Here is a 16,060-nt window from a genome sequence, read left to right as displayed (position 1 = left end):
TGAGAATGTACCTGACACCGAAACTAAAGGTGATACACAGTATTCAGTAATTTTCTTCCTTTTAGGTTACATAAAAATACAATGAACACATGATCATATGTCTATGAATCAACACCATTTTTTGCCATTTATGCCACAATAGATTATAGTGTGAGAATGTACCTTAAACCGAAACTAAAGGTAAACAGTGATACACAGTATTCAGTCATTTTCTTTGATTTAGGTTACATGAAAGTATAATGAACACATGATCATATGTCTATGAATCAACATCATTTTTTGCCACCTATGCCACAATAGATTATCAGTTTTCAGTTTGCTGGCAAAGAAATGTGTTGGGATTTTATATGAAATAAATATGTCTTGCCCTCAGATGACTGGATTTAAGGAAATAAACTGTTCTGTATATGTTACCTGTTGTCCTGTGAAGTCTTTTTTATATATATATATATATATATATATATATATATATATATATATATATATATATATATATAAAATACATTTAGCTAATTTTCTCAGCATATTGTATCTTATAAGTATGCATATAGTACAGTATACATGAAAATTGTGTGACAAAACTAAAGCACATTAAATTTAACTATTGCTTTGATCCTATCTCCAGATTTATCATTCCACGTTTTTTCATGTGACTAAAGCAGTATTTTGATGTAAAAGACCAACATGCGAGTACAGAGAAAATGTAGGCCAGTGGAACTCAACAGAAAAAGTAACCTGAGCTAAGGATTGACCCGATCCTGAATCAACAGTATCTATTTCTGCTATGCTTTCCAGTATTACATGCATTTTAAATTAAAACCATTATTTTACCAGTTATTTAATGTGCTAAATCAGAAATTCATGCTAGTTTACAGGTATAGCTATGAAATCTTTGAAAATAGAATGGAGTCTTTTGGAAATAGATTTTTTTATGTGGATCTAAAATCCCTTTTTAATTGATTTTATTTATTACTTATATACATCCATTGTTTCAGTAGGATTTAATGATATTGTACAATAACAAAATTAATGTTTTCTTCTCAGTACTTAAAAAATATTATTAAAACATGCCAAAATTGACATGACAAAAAGCCAAATTCACATCTTAAAAACATTCGCTTGTCACAAGATGTAAAGAAATAGCTTTAGCTCTGATGGTTAGCAATGACACTGGAGACTTATTCCTCACAGGAAACGTATCATCATATCAATGATTATACTTTGAGATATACACCAATCAGTGTTAAAATTAAAATGTAAAACATTAGGACCAATATTGTAGGGGCTCCCCTTGCGCTGCTTGGCGCATACCTTCACAAGATCTCCGGGATGTACTGTAGGCTCTGGCACCAGAACATTAGCAATGGATACTTTAGGTTACAGTATATGGGTTGCAGAAAGGGGCTCTGTGGATTAAACTTGTTTGCTCAGTGCATTCCATGGATGCTCCATGGAGACTGGATTAACAACCCTGAACATGATTGCTATGCCACATATGTGGCCATGTGGCCTGCTGTTGTATTGGGTGGAGTGATACCTTTTTTTTGTGGTCATCATTGATCCCCATGATCCTGTCACTAATTGTCAACGGTGGTAAAAGTGTCAAGCATAAAGTTATGCAGATTAGCGGTCAGCAACTTTTGGCAATGCACATCAGAATAGGAAAAATATGATCTCAGTGATTTGAACCATGCCCTGATTGTTGGTGCTAGATGGTCTAGATTGAGTATTTTTATAACTAGCCCACTGACCTTGAATTTTTTTAATTGTGAATGGTAAAATGAAGTAAAAAACATTTTGTGAGGAGCAATTGTGGTCATAGAAATACCTAGCTGATGAGAGTGGTCAATGGAGATTTGTCAAACTGTCTGAAAATTGTCTGCTAAAGCAGAAGACCATATCAAGTTTCACTTCTGTCAGCTAAAAAATAAAAGCTGAGGCTGTAGTGGGCATAGGCTCACCAGATTCATTATCAAATGGATTAATAAATCCATCAGATAAAAACTAAAAGCTGAGGCTGTAGTGGGTATAGGGCATAGGTTTACCAGATTAATTAACAAATGGATTTAAAGTACATCTAAAGTGGTATTTAGGTCCAAATGAACTTATTGATGTACTTGAAATCCATCACAGCACTTTTTCTAATTACATAAAAATAAGTGGACAACTTTAGCAAGCAGAAAACCCATTGGTGATTTTAAAAGATTAATTGCAAATTGTCCGCTGTCAATGACTATTTTTAGTTCCTGCTTTCATTAATGGGGCATTGTGCCTTCAGTAAATTAAATACATACTCATTTAAATGTTCGGGGATAAACATGGCCAGAGATTCCATGTCATTCCTTTGAAAAAGTTTTGGGTTACTTTGGGTCATTTTTCCATTTGCCCTATGAAGCTCTGGCCAACCAGTTTTTAAAGGTTTTGGCTGAATCTAAGAAGATTTTTTTATTTTAGATATTGGTCTACATAGAATTTATCCTCCTGCTTTTGTCAGCAAACACATATAAGAATTCTGATACACTCTGATTCTACCAGCTATTTTGCTAGAGTTAAAAATGAAATGGTTACACACTTTTTTTTTTTTTTTTTTACTTGTGAAGATGTTTGTCATCGTGCTACGTCTCACCTCGCTCTAGTAGGCCAAACACCTAGTACATGTCAGAATGTTCACAGTTTTCGAAAGAATCAAGCGTGATGACGTCATGAACTAATCAAACAGTAAATTTGTTGTTAACTAATCTGATTATTGATTTTAATTAAAAAGTTCGATTAATCATTGCACCCATATTCTTTTACAAGTTGATATTTGTCTTATCCCCCCATGAGATATCGTTCACGAACCAGTGTCTAAGTGTGACACTGTCTGACATAATTCTAATAATTTTGAGATGACTGAGATATTAAGAGTATTTAAAGTATCTAGAATGTTTTTTATGGTAAAATATATAAAAAGTCAGTATTGATTTAAAATATTAAATTAAAAAACATTTTGGCCCTTTACACCATATTTAAATAATAAAATTTGTTTTGACTGTGGTCTGCAGTGGTGAAAAGATGAGAGAGAGCAGCTGCCTGCCAAAACCCACATTTAAACCCAGTCAATGGAAGCACTTTCAGAAAGAAAACCCATCTGATAATGTTATGTAATCTTAAACAACACTTTGTTTCCCTAGTAATTGCTTTAAGTAATTCTGAATCGCCTCTGAACGGAACTGATAATGTGATCGTGCACTTCATAATCTGTAACATGAGTTACAAATCTGTCTTGCTTCTAACACAAGGCTGAATATCAAATCACTCTCAACCTCAGTGAACAAGGGCACTTACAGTAGTACACTGACTTTAAATTTTTATGCTATTTGGGATTCAACTCCAGAACAGTTAGATGGCTGAGGTTATTCTACAGTGGAATAAGTGCAGAGATAAAGAGATTAAGTTATGAGATTTACATGACTGTACACCACCACCATGGTTTATTCGCCTCACCTTATGGCTACATGGAACTACTTTCACCCTTGCATGAAACTCTTAGAAAACAAAACAATGTGCATGCATTTAAAAGCTTGTTAGAGTATATTAATGTTTTTCTCTTAAGAACAAGAAAAGGGATTTTACATAATATTTCGATTAATTATTCAAATTGAATTTTTTTACTGGATCTAAAATTTCAGACTAAACGTTTAGGTCAAATGACACTATTTAACAAAGTGTAATTAAGACGTCTTGCTGTATCTAATAAGTTTTCTGCATGTTCTGTAAACTATAAATGGATGATTGTAGATCAGTAGTATTAGTTGTGAAGCATGACAACCCTACAGAGATCAGCATTTTCCCTCTTTTTACACACCGCATTTAAGTTAAACACACAATGGCTAAACTGTAATTAATGTTAAACCCTGCTATGCAAAGTCCTCATCTTTAAACAAAGTTGCTGAGTTTCTCTTGAGCAAGGCTAAGGCGGTCCGTGCGGTTTTGCATGTCGATGCGGCGTCTGCTGACATCCGAGTCTTCACGCAAAATATCAGCCACGTTGGCACCGTCCATTAAACCCAGCATCTCAGTGCACAGTAACTGAGAAGATTCCTTCAGCATGAAGTATCGGATCAGCATAGGCACCTGGTCAGCTAAGCGCTGCACCACAATCTGTCAAAAGAGGTGAAAATCTCTAATACAAACAGTTTCCATCCAGATTTTATGGTAAATGGCGTATTTTGTATGTTATGTTTTTTTCTTATGTGTTGTAAAAGTTATAACAATTACTATATCAGTTTTGCCTGTTGCACTGCATCAAGTTACAGAGGCAAACGTCTACAACCTATTCACGTAAGAAACTACTACTAATAACAATAATAATTCTGAATTTAAAATAAAATACACTTAACTACTAAAATATACCTCGTAATAAGCCCTCAGCATTTCAGGATATTTTTTTCTGTTGTCAAACCCAGCAAAGTTGTTATCTGAAGCTTTTTGTCCTTCAGCAGGTTGAAACTCATTCAAGGACTTGAAGTAGATGCCATCTTGAGTGTAGACCAGCTGCTCCATCTCAAACTGCTCCATGATCCTCTGCTCCACCTTGGCCTCCTGCTTTGACTCAATGTTGTCAATCTTGTTCTGGAATGTAAATAAAAAGTATTAAATTACAAAGTTTAACAATGATGGATTCAACTTTGTCAGAAATATTTTACACTTTCAGGATATAAACACTTCAACTTAACTTAAAATCAATATTTACCGTTGCAACACACTGGAGGAAAGGGTAGTTGGAGAAGCAGGTTTTGGACACATCCTGAAACTGTTTCTGAATGGTCTCTGAAACACCAGACAAGTTTATACTATATATATATATATATATATATATATATATATATATATATATATATATATATACACACAGTGGTGTGAATTTCTTATTCTTTTGCATGTTTGTCACACAAAATGTTTCTGATCATCAAACACATTTAACTTGTAAAACATTTAAGTGTAACAAACATGCAAAAGAATAAAAAATCAGGAAGGGGGCAAATAGTTTTTCACACCACTGTATATATATATATATATATATATATATATATTATATCATAGATTATTAAATAACATAAAAAACATTACATAAACAACCTCAGCAGCAACCTCATTTCCTCTCTCACCTTTTCTAACCACTCACATTCAGCATCAGCAATATACTAATCACCAGCCTGATGATCCGTCATCATCTGCACCTACTCTGCAGATGATGACAGATCATCTATTCCCATCGGTCCATGCCTTAAGTGACAAAAGCATTCCTCTGAAACTGGTCAGGGACAGTTAAAATGAGACTATAAATTAAAAGCTAAAAACTTCAGGAACTCTGGAGAACTATTTCTCAAGACTACATTAAAAACAAAGAAATGATGGGTGGGTCAAGCTTTAATAGAGTCTACTGTAATAGTTAAGTTAAGTTAAGCCTTTATTTGTCACATATACAATACAGCGAATTTTTTTCTTTGCATATCCCAGAGCGCAGAGTCAGCCATGATACAGCACCCCTGGAGCAGTAGGGTTGAGGGCCTTGCTCAAGGACCACCTCAACAGTGGCAACCTGGTGGAGCTGGGAATCGAACCACCACTCTTAAGATAAGTAACTTAGTGCCTTAGCCCTCTGAGCTACCACTGCTCCCCTACTGTAATAGAGTATTACAGTACTGTAATAGTAACCAAAAACGTGGTAATAAAGTTTTGTATTACTGGTAATAAAAACTCTGCTTTGTGTCAAATCACAATTTACTGATTGAATTCATTATTTTCATATAAAACGCTTCTCAGGGAATTATTGTGGTAAATGCATATAAAGGAAACTCTCTGATCTGTTCTCATATTTCCATACAATGCTTAAAGCATTCAGAAATACATTGCATATATAATTATTTGTGCATGATTAAAACATTTACAAAACTATGTCAATAAAATGTATTTTTATGAACTTCCTTTCAACTCATTCTGCATGTGGTTCAGTTGTTTGGGCATTCTGTTAATTTAAATTGAGTTGTGTTGCCTTCGGTCTACTAAATGTATTGAACGTCCATGAATAACATTTGTGAAGGTTTAAACCTACCTCGGATGACTTTAAGTGTGTCAAAGGCTGGTGTTGTTAGCTGGTTTACGAGCCTCTTCACCACCATCTCAAACACGTTGTAGTCACTGAAACCAGGCAGCTCTCGTCCTCTGTGCTTCAGATCATATTCTTCCACCACTTCATGGACCGTGTTTTGGACTGGATTGGGTTACAAAAAATTTACCAAAGTTTAACTCCACTCAGTTTCCAATTGAATTCTTATTCAAACTGCTCTAGACCAATAGTAGCTAAAGGTTATTAAAATTACTTGATTTTTTTTTTTAAAGACAGTTTCTGAATATGTACTGTGTACTCACATGTTGCCTTTGTGTTGTCAAGATGATCATTCCACTTTTTGAATTCAAACCGAAGCAGTACAAACAGGTTGTCGTTGTTGACCACCTCCCCAGATGCCAAGCGGTTGATCTTATCATTGAATTTTGTCAAGGTCTGAAAGAACAAGCAATCATGAACAAGATTTTGGTGGGCTAGTATAGAGCTCTGTACATAAATAACAATAAATAAAGAATGTAACACACATCAATAAAGAAGGCTTTTCTCTTCAGCGGGTCCAGTGGTGGGCCGGCTTCACAATAACTCAGCTCTTTTCTCAAGCTCCACAGTTGCTTTTTGATCTCTTCTGAGATTAAAGGTAATGATTTCTAAAAACAAACAATCAAACAAACAAACAAACAAATAATACTATAAAAACATTGATAAAAAGAAAACATATAACTAATATGGTAACATATAACATAACGATAACATATTGTGTCCAATGGCCTTTGACAAGTATGTCCTTTGCAGTCACCATGTACTGTAGCTTTTATCTTTTCAGATTGCATTTTTAGCTTAGTCATATTGTGTAGTCTAGTGCCCCTATACAAAAAATTAATTCGAACATTAGATTTTTCACCAGTCTCATTGACACAACTATTTCTTCATCAGCATAGTATGTAAAGGTTTCATGACTGCCTTTTCTGATTTTTTTGGAACTTATGCCAAACTGATCTTACTTACATTAAAACACATGAAACAACATTAAGGTGTAAAAGTTTGAAAAGGTTAAAAACACATACTTTGATGTGATCTACCAGGTCTTGAGTCAATTTGGTGGCAAGGCACTGAATTGTTGCTTTCTCTTCATATAACAGGCAACTGGCAGTACAAAAAATCATAGTAAATTCTCAGTTATTACAGATGAGTCAAGTGTTATGGATAATGAATGAGTTGTTCCTACCTGAAGAATTCATGACGTCTGAAGAATTCCCTCTCTACTCGAGTGGCCTCAGTCAGAGAGATATTGTCATCAATTTGCTTTTGGCCTCGGCACTTGACGATGACGTATCCTTTACTTAGAGGGATCACCTGATTTCGTACAATATCCAAGACGCTTTTCTCTGTTCCCCTGTCGATAAGGTCAGGCTTTGTAAGAATAGCTGTAATAAGAAAATAAATACATCAACATGTGAATAATAACAATTAGTGGTACAGTATTAGGGCTATTAGAGGTCAACTATTTTTAAATTAAAGGAAAACGATAAAAAAAATTTAAGCAATCATTTTTAATTTCTAAAGAGATATACTGTAGAAAATTGGATGACTATTTTAAGTCAGTTGAAATATGGCCTCACCTACGTATCTAGTGCTTCCTATCTTTGCAATGAAAATGTTTGTACATTAAAGTACGGTAGCCAAAAAGTGCAAAACAAATCAATAAAAAAATTTAAAAAATAACAAAACCCAAAACAAATAACAAAACCCAAAACTAATTTATTTTCGGTTTTGTTCATTTGTTTTGCACTTCTCAGCCATTCAGATAAAAAATGAAAAAGGTAAATATAGTTTGCAAATGAAATTTTTATCAGTGATTGGACAAGGCATCTGTCACTCAAGATATACATCTGTCATCTTAAGTACTTCCTGTATATCTTAAGTGACAGCTATCATGTCCAATAAGCAATAAGAATTTAATTTGCAAACTATACCTACCTTTTCTGGTTTGTATCTGAAAGGTACCAAGAAGTACCAAACAAATTAACAAAAGTGAAAAGTCTGGTGAGGAGATGGACGAAGCAAACGGCTGTACTGTATGCACTTAATAAGGACATAATTAAGTTAACGATGTAACACCTTTTAGGGACTTCATTAACATATTACAAGTATGATGCAGACAGAAAAGATTGGATAATTTTCTGACTGAGTTGTTTTTTTGGGATGTCAGGAGTTCTCAAAATTACCTCTTCAGGCTTGTGCTATGACCATGGTAGGTACATGCAAGAAGACATGTTCTAAGCTTCATTCCTTTAATGCTTACCCCGTTTATACTGTAGCTTGCATGCAACAGGTTATCAGTCCAATTCCTTACACCATCACTTATTATATTAAAGCACTGTTGTGGTATTTACCCATTTGCCAGGTATGACACAGTAAACATGTGACAAGCATCTAGTAAGACTGAGGTGTGACCTGATCTGACAGAATAAATAATAACTTGGTTCGTTGGACCTGGTAAGCACATGATCATGTGCATGATATAGGAACTTTGGGACAACATAATAAACAGGGACATGGCTAGGAAGCAGGCTGAAATTGATTAAGGCATTTTTTTCATTTTGGCCTAAATCCCAAAGTTTTTTTTTTCTGTTGTAAATTTATCTCCAAGCCATGCTTAGGGTTGATAATCGCTAAAATTAAACCAAATATTTTAAACATTTCATGCCACAATGCATTATATTTAGCTTCTAAAATAAAGCTGGCTTTATTAAAAAAAAAAAAAAGTTTGCAATAACAAGTTACTTTGGCTTTAGCTACGTTTCTTAAAATGCCCCAGTTAGGTTTCAATAGACATTGCTGTAACTTCTTTTTGAGAAAATAACTTGTAAAACTTGTTGTGCACGCAGTATTTTTAAGGATTACTCGCACCCCACCCACAAACTGTTTTCTCTCCTGCCTTCTGGTAGGTGCTTCAGGTGTCCCAGGTCAAGAACCAGCAGACTGAGGAACAGCTTCTTTCCCAGAGCTGTCTCCTTATTGAACTCTACCCCCCACTGACACCTGCCAACACCTCACACACCCCTATACTCTTCCCATTACCATTACACTATTTAATATGGGCTGCATTAAAATGTAAATACCTGTTTAAAAATACAAATATCCATGCACAATACATTTGTAAACTTCTGATTGAGTATATATTTGCACATGTCGACTTGTAAATTCCTGTCTATAGAAAATAGCAACCTGTATATTATGTTCATACCTATTTGCAAATTCCTGACTATAGATAATAGCAACTTGTATATATTGTTTATCCATTGTAGATTTATAATTATAGTTACTAGCAATCTGTATATTATGCTCACACAATATCATTCTGTAATAGTTACCCATAGCTTCTCCCTGCACATATCCCTTTTAGGTGTACTTAAAACTTATACCTTTATCCTGCACTTCCTGCTAATTGCAATTCTGGTTAGACCTAAACTGCATTTCATTGCCTTGTACTTGTACATGTGTAATGACAATAAAGTTCAATCTAATCTAATCTAATCTAATCTAATGCTCAAAGTGGTTAAAAAGCAATGCCAGTGTTTTGTCAGGCAGTGTTCCTAATGGATGTCTGCTGTTCTCTCAAATTAAGTAAAATATTAAGGAAGATATGTTTATCATTGTAATCCAGAGAATCCCTGGTATTCTTTCCTGAAAAAAAAAAAAATAAATATATATATATATATATATATTTTTTTTTTTGCATAATTCCAATTAATTGACCTCTGAAGTTTGGATATGTTTTTTTTTTTCTCAAAAATTTCCTTAATGCTTTATATAGCTTTTGCTGTCAATAAAAAGTAATTAAATGAAGAATTTTTGTGCCATGTTAAAACAGTGAGGTAGCCATGTGGGTCCATGTCTTTTATAATCAGTAGACAGCAGTGTCTATGGTGAGAGTAATAAAAAAATAATAATATGTAAATAATTAAAATTTTAAAAAATGTAATTAGTTAATGAAAAATATTTATTTTTTTATTTTTTATTTATTGTATGATCACTTTGCCTGAGTCACTCATCAAATCAGTGAACAGCTCTACTGCTGATCTACTCTACTTTTTTAATCTATAAGTTATTGTTTGGGAAAATCTCCAATAGATAAATATTAGTAAACTTAAAAGATAGAACAATATTATGATTAATAAATACCTTATTACACAGAGGCTTTATTTTTTTTATAGTGTCATATTCAGTGTTGGATGTAATGCGTTACAAAGTAGAGTACTTGAATTACTTTTTTGATGTAACGAGTAATCTAATGCGTTAGGTCCGGCATTTAAGTACTCAGTTATTTAGTTATATTTTCAAAAAGACGTTATTCAGATAATTCATGTAATCCATGAGCCGGAGAGCAGTGATTCCCAATCCGTTAGTGTGTGTGTATGTGTGTGTGTGTGTGAGTCGTCCTACAAGCCCCGCCCCCAATAACCCACCCCCCTCTGTTATTCCTGCTGTTATACCCCTATCTCACCTATGTGGTTTGACTATGCGGGGGCCGACACGCAGGAAGATGGAAACCTAATCACAGCATCAAAACTTGTGGTAAATTATGATGAACTGTACTCACGGCCACTGCGCGCAGATGAGATAGGGGTATTAGTAGTTCACAGATTATGGGCCAAACTTCGCTAAGTGATGATGGTAGAATAATTATAAAGGTCTTGACAAAAACAACATGCATGAGAAATCACAAAGGAGTTTTCATTTTCTGCAATGGAAAAGTACTCGAACTAATTACTTTTATGCAGAAAGTAACGCAGTAATGTAACTGATTACTTTTAAAAGACAGTAATTTTGTAATTTAACTCGTTACTTTAAAAAGTAACGTCCCCCAACACTGGTCATATTAACTCCTCCATAAGAGTTGATGCTAAATTATATTAATGTTTAACTTACAAGAAACTATATGTGTAGGTGTGTTAACTAACACTAACAGTTTGTAGGTCTATTAAAACTCAATTAATCTTTCAATTTTAAAACAATTTACAAATTTAAGCAGGGAGGTTACTATTCTGAATATTATTCTGAATATTATTATTATTATTACTATAAATAATATTATTGTTATGATTATTATTACAGTTATTATACTTTTTATTAGTAGTAGAATTATTAGTATAATTATGGTTGTTGTTGTTGTTGTTGTTAATTTAGTTTATACTTTACCCAGAGTCCTTTTCCCTTCAGGATCCACTTCCTGGGCCATTTTAAGAGCTTCTGTTGTTGCTATGTCAACGTTACATGGGACCACAACTAAATTTATAGTTTGATCCTTTTCTATATATTTTCCTATGAGATTTTTGATCTAGACAACAATAAGACAATAAAATTACCATAAAAAAAGCCATCTTTTTTCATGTAAAAAGAGTCAGCCAGTAATTTACACTAACCTGATATCCAATGTCCTCAGGTTGACCTTTTACAGGAACTCGGGCAATCCCAGGAAGATCGATCAGTGTAAGGTCACACACATCAGGAGCCATGATCTCCAGAGAGATGAGTTCATCACAAATTCCAACACCTTCTCCAGCCAGCTCATTCTGGGCTGTTAGAAAGATGTAATAAGTATTATTAAATGAAGCCTATTACCTATTTGAAGCTTTATAAAACATTATAGGAGGAATTGTACACATATTACTATTTTTACATCCTAAGAAAATTTTTTTAAGAAGTTTGTGTTTTAAATTTTTTATTATTCTGTGGATTTTTGTCAACCTGCCGCCACGTAACGCTCAACCAGTGATGGGTCTTCAAACTCAATTAACTCTTCTTTATAAGAAATTACAGCTTTCCAGTGAACACCACACTTAATCTTCCTTAGCTTTAGCTCCAGTGGACATCGCGTGACAATACCTAAAGTGAAAAAAAAACAACAACATTTATTACCTCAGCTTCTGTTTTCCTACTTCTCCAAATTATCCGAGACAAAGTTTATCCATTGTGCATGTGTTTAAAAAATGGAAGTAAGAATACTGTCAAATGCTAGAAAAAGCAAACAACTTAAATGTTATAAATGATAATATGTGTAATGTAATGTATTTATTACTCTGTGAGAAAAATAGGAAAACCACCCACCGCTCCCGCGAGGCAATGCTACTCCAGATAGTGCTTCCAACACAGAGCTTTTCCCAGAACTCTGATCCCCAATTACAGCTATTGTTGGTAAAGCCAGATCTTCTTCAATACCAATGAGTCTCAAAGAGTCGATTAGATCAAGATAAGGACGAACCTTCTCTTCTAAATGGCTATGAAACACCCCTTCCATTGGCTTACTGTGAATAAATAAAACACATCAAGATTTACATGCAAAAATCAAATTAATGACTAATTGATCATAATACATTTATACTGACCTGCTTTCCCCAGTATAAGCAATGTCTTCATAACTATCTTGTTCAGACTCCATCATCTAGGAAACAAAATCCATCTAATTAGCTTTTATAATTTTCTTTTTCATTTAACTTACCTTTTGATACAATTGTAATAATAAATGTTAACCTAAAGTATAAATGTGTTTTAGAAATTAAGATATTTTACTTACCCAGCTATGTACAGCCAAGTAGGTGAATGCAATGAAAGTGAGTATGTGGTTCTATATATGCAACACAAACAGGCACAGAACTCTTATACCACTCCTCTGGTGGTGGATGTGGCTGGACAACTGTGATAAAAACTGCCCACACTTATGCAATAACATAAGAATTGAAAAGGGAAACAATTAAAAGTCTGTTTTATAATTTGTCCTGCTTGCAATAACAAGTCAGTTCCTGATATCACATTATAACCGTTATATTATTCTATAATCATTCTGATTCTTTTGAAGTTAATAAGAAAAAACTTTCAGGTTCTGGGTTAAGGGCAATTTACATTTAAAACCAGACACTGAAGCTCAAAAAAACTAATCTAATAATGTAAAGCCACCTTAAACAACACCTTATCTCCTTAGCAACTGGGGTTAAGTTGTTCCAAATTGCCAATTAATCATCTGTGATGTTTTATCTATGCCCAAGGCGAGCTTCAAAGCTAACTAGCTTATAACTCTTGCAGTACTTTTTAACCTCTGATCAAGGGCACTATTTGATGTGTGGAAGAAATACATAGTCCACATCATTAATGATTATGGACCATGCACCCTACATAGCACATTAACTTTCTATGATATTTGGGATCCATCCCCAAAACCCAATAAGTTAGCTGATTCTAAGGCAAAATTCCAAAATATTAATAAAATCTTGAAAGTTTCTTAGGACTGTTCATAACTTCCATGGTTTAGTACTAGAAAGAATTTGACATTACTTTTACCAAAGCTGCCAACTCTCACGCACTGAGCATGAGACTCACGCAATCAGTCATCTTCACATGCTTTCACGCCATACTTCCACTTTCACATGCTTTTATATTCAAAATAATTGTATAGGGAAGACACAAGCAAAATCATTGAGCTCCAGCCTCTTTCTAACAAGTCAGCTATAAACGAGTCAAAAAAAAGTCAAGAAATGCTGCAGCACACCGGCATGAGGCTCCCCCACTTTGTTCTCTGGGTTGAAATGAACAGTTTACATATATTTACAGCTCCGGTAAAGGCATCAATCAGACGCAAATAAATGGATAATAATTGGAATAGCTATAATAATTCTGAACAGATCAACAATCTAATAAAATAGATCAGCATTCAAATGTGTTTCCAGATTGCAGCAAACAGTGACATAATATTATCCAAAGAGGGAAATCCATCTATCGATTCATCTAGGAACCTCTGCAGTCCAACTAGGGACTGTAGAGGCCAATGGTGACCAATGGTGACCATGCACACTATGGGGCATTTTGAAATACCAGTTATCCTTATCTGCATGTTTCTGGACTGTGGGAGGAAACTGGAGAACCCAGAGGAAACCCACTAAGCACAAGGAGAACATGCAAACTCCACGCACACAGACCCAATGCGGGAATTGAACCCAGGACCTGGAGGTGCCTATACCGCCAAATCGCCAAAGAAGAAAATACATATCAATATTTACTGTGACATTATAATATTTGCATTGAGTTTAGTCATGTAACACTTTTTATATTTACAGTGGCTTGCAAAAGTATTCGGCCCCCTTGAACTTTTCCACGTGAAAGACCAATACAAAGTGGTGTACACTTGAGAAGTGGAACGAAAATCATACATGATTCCAAACATTTTTTTACAAATAAATAACTTTAAAGTGGGGTGTGCGTAATTATTCAACCCGAGTCAATACTTTGTAGAACCACCTTTTGCTGCAATTACAGCTGCCAGTCTTTTAGGGTATGTCTCTACCAACTTTGCTCATCTAGAGACTGAAATCCTTGCCCATTCTTCTTTGCAAAACAGCTCCAGCTCAGTCAGATTAGATGTACAGCGTTTGTAAACAGCAGTTTTCAGATCTTGCCACAGATTCTCGATTGGATTTAGATCTGGACTTTGACTGGGCCATTCTGACACATTGATATGTTTTGTTTTAAACCATTCCATTGTTGCCCTGGCTTCATGTTTAGGGTCGTTGTCCTGCTGGAAGGTGAACCTCCGCCCCAGTCTCTAGTCTTTTGCAGACTCCAAGAGGCTTTCTTCCAAGATTGCCTTGTATTTGGCTCCATCCATCTTCCCATCAACTCTGACCAGCTTTCCTGTCCCTGCTGAAGGGGGCTAAATAATTACGCACACCCCACTTTTCAGTTATTTATTTGTAAAACTACTTTTGCAAGCCACTGTATAAGAACCCTCCAAGGCTAACAACCTTAATTAAGAGACAATGAGAGACATTCATTTTTTTCTTCTCTTCTTTTTTATTATTAATGACTATTCTTTGACTTTTTTGTACTTTTTTCATTATTATTATTAGTAATAATAATAATAATAATAATAATAATAATAATGCTTCTCTTTTTTTCAGTAGTTTTTATTAGTTTCACTTTCTTTTCAAAAATGAATGCATGTGTGTGACCCATTTATTTCTGCTGTTTTTGTGTGACTTGATTCTGAGCTTCAGCAATATGAATGTTTATATTTGTTAGGCAAATAAAGCACCTTTGAATCTCTCTCTCTCTCTTTCTCTCTCTTACCCTACAATTTATAATATCTTGATTTTCCTCTTTTTCATTTGTTATTGAACGGCCCAAGTTTTCTCACTGCCTTTACACATTCTCGTTGTGCATGAGTGCTGCATTTCACATAATATTGCTTGTGTTTTGTTTTACTCTCTCTTAAGTGTGTTATCCTTTTGTGTGTCCTTTTGAAAATACTTTTTAAAAACAAAAATAAAATGTTTTGTGTACGATTAAACTCAATGCAAAAATTTGTAATTTTCTCAGTCCTAGGTGTAAATAACTTCACTGCCCTCAGAGGTAAGGAAGGAAGTTGGACACATAATGAAAGGAGGGCCCTGGGAGTAATTTTAGAATGAAAAATGAGAGATCAAGGAAGCGGCTCCAGTAAAACTGCATATGTATTGGGCCCATGGTTCTGTACTACGCCCTGGTGCCCTACTGGAGAGTATGTAGGTTAAATGGTAAATAGAGTCACTTTAACACTATAATGCTAAAATATACAGAACAGAGACATGTGAGGACAAAATAGTTGGCCATGCCCTTATTTTCAGGATCTCACTCCAAACTTTTCCGGAAAGTTGGCAGCTCTGCTTTAACCACTGCTAATTCGACTGTTCAGTCACCAGCTCCATCTGTTTTGGTTAGATAATTTTGCAAGTTGTGAAAGGATATGTGTTGGTGAAGCAAAATAACTAGGTAAATAATCAAAACAAACCATAAACTTAAAATTAATATCACACTCTAGGTCATGCTGTTGTGCTGGATATCAGCACGGCTGTCATGCGACCAAGCCATGAAGGCACAGTCTGTATTTATTTAAACCCTTTGATATAAATACAGACA

At 34.6% G+C, this 16,060-nt stretch overlaps 1 protein-coding gene across 1 annotated transcript; it reads right to left on the bottom strand.

The window, feature by feature from the left end:
* Positions 1–3,550: 3,550 nt before the first annotated feature.
* LOC128506619 (interferon-induced GTP-binding protein Mx3-like) lies at positions 3,551–12,799 on the bottom strand. Its single transcript, XM_053477153.1, has 14 exons — positions 12,690–12,799; positions 12,502–12,557; positions 12,224–12,420; positions 11,864–12,001; positions 11,539–11,693; positions 11,315–11,453; positions 7,338–7,536; positions 7,177–7,255; positions 6,637–6,759; positions 6,415–6,547; positions 6,098–6,256; positions 4,736–4,812; positions 4,396–4,614; positions 3,551–4,143 (listed from the first exon to the last, which is right to left on the bottom strand). Exons 2-14 carry the CDS (start codon positions 12,555–12,557, stop codon positions 3,919–3,921), a joined length of 1,899 nt encoding a protein of 632 aa, XP_053333128.1. The 5' UTR covers positions 12,690–12,799; the 3' UTR covers positions 3,551–3,918.
* Positions 12,800–16,060: the final 3,261 nt, after the last annotated feature.

Source organism: Clarias gariepinus, chromosome 18, assembly GCF_024256425.1.
Source record: "Clarias gariepinus isolate MV-2021 ecotype Netherlands chromosome 18, CGAR_prim_01v2, whole genome shotgun sequence".
Taxonomy (NCBI): domain Eukaryota; kingdom Metazoa; phylum Chordata; class Actinopteri; order Siluriformes; family Clariidae; genus Clarias; species Clarias gariepinus.
The sequence above is the reverse complement of the archived record's forward strand: the minus strand, read 5'-3'. Positions and strand labels throughout refer to the sequence as shown.

Bases quoted from the DNA above. Each gene is read 5' to 3' on its own strand.
- LOC128506619 (XM_053477153.1), bottom strand. From the start codon at position 12,557: ATGATGGAGTCTGAACAAGATAGTTATGAAGACATTGCTTATACTGGG. The intron at 7,537-11,314 runs GTAAAGTATAAA...TTCTTATTACAG, and splicing joins TGAAGGGAAAAGGACTCTGG to CTATTCTTACAAAGCCTGAC. The intron at 6,548-6,636 runs GTGTGTTACATT...TTGTTCTTTCAG, and splicing joins GAAAAGCCTTCTTTATTGAT to ACCTTGACAAAATTCAATGA.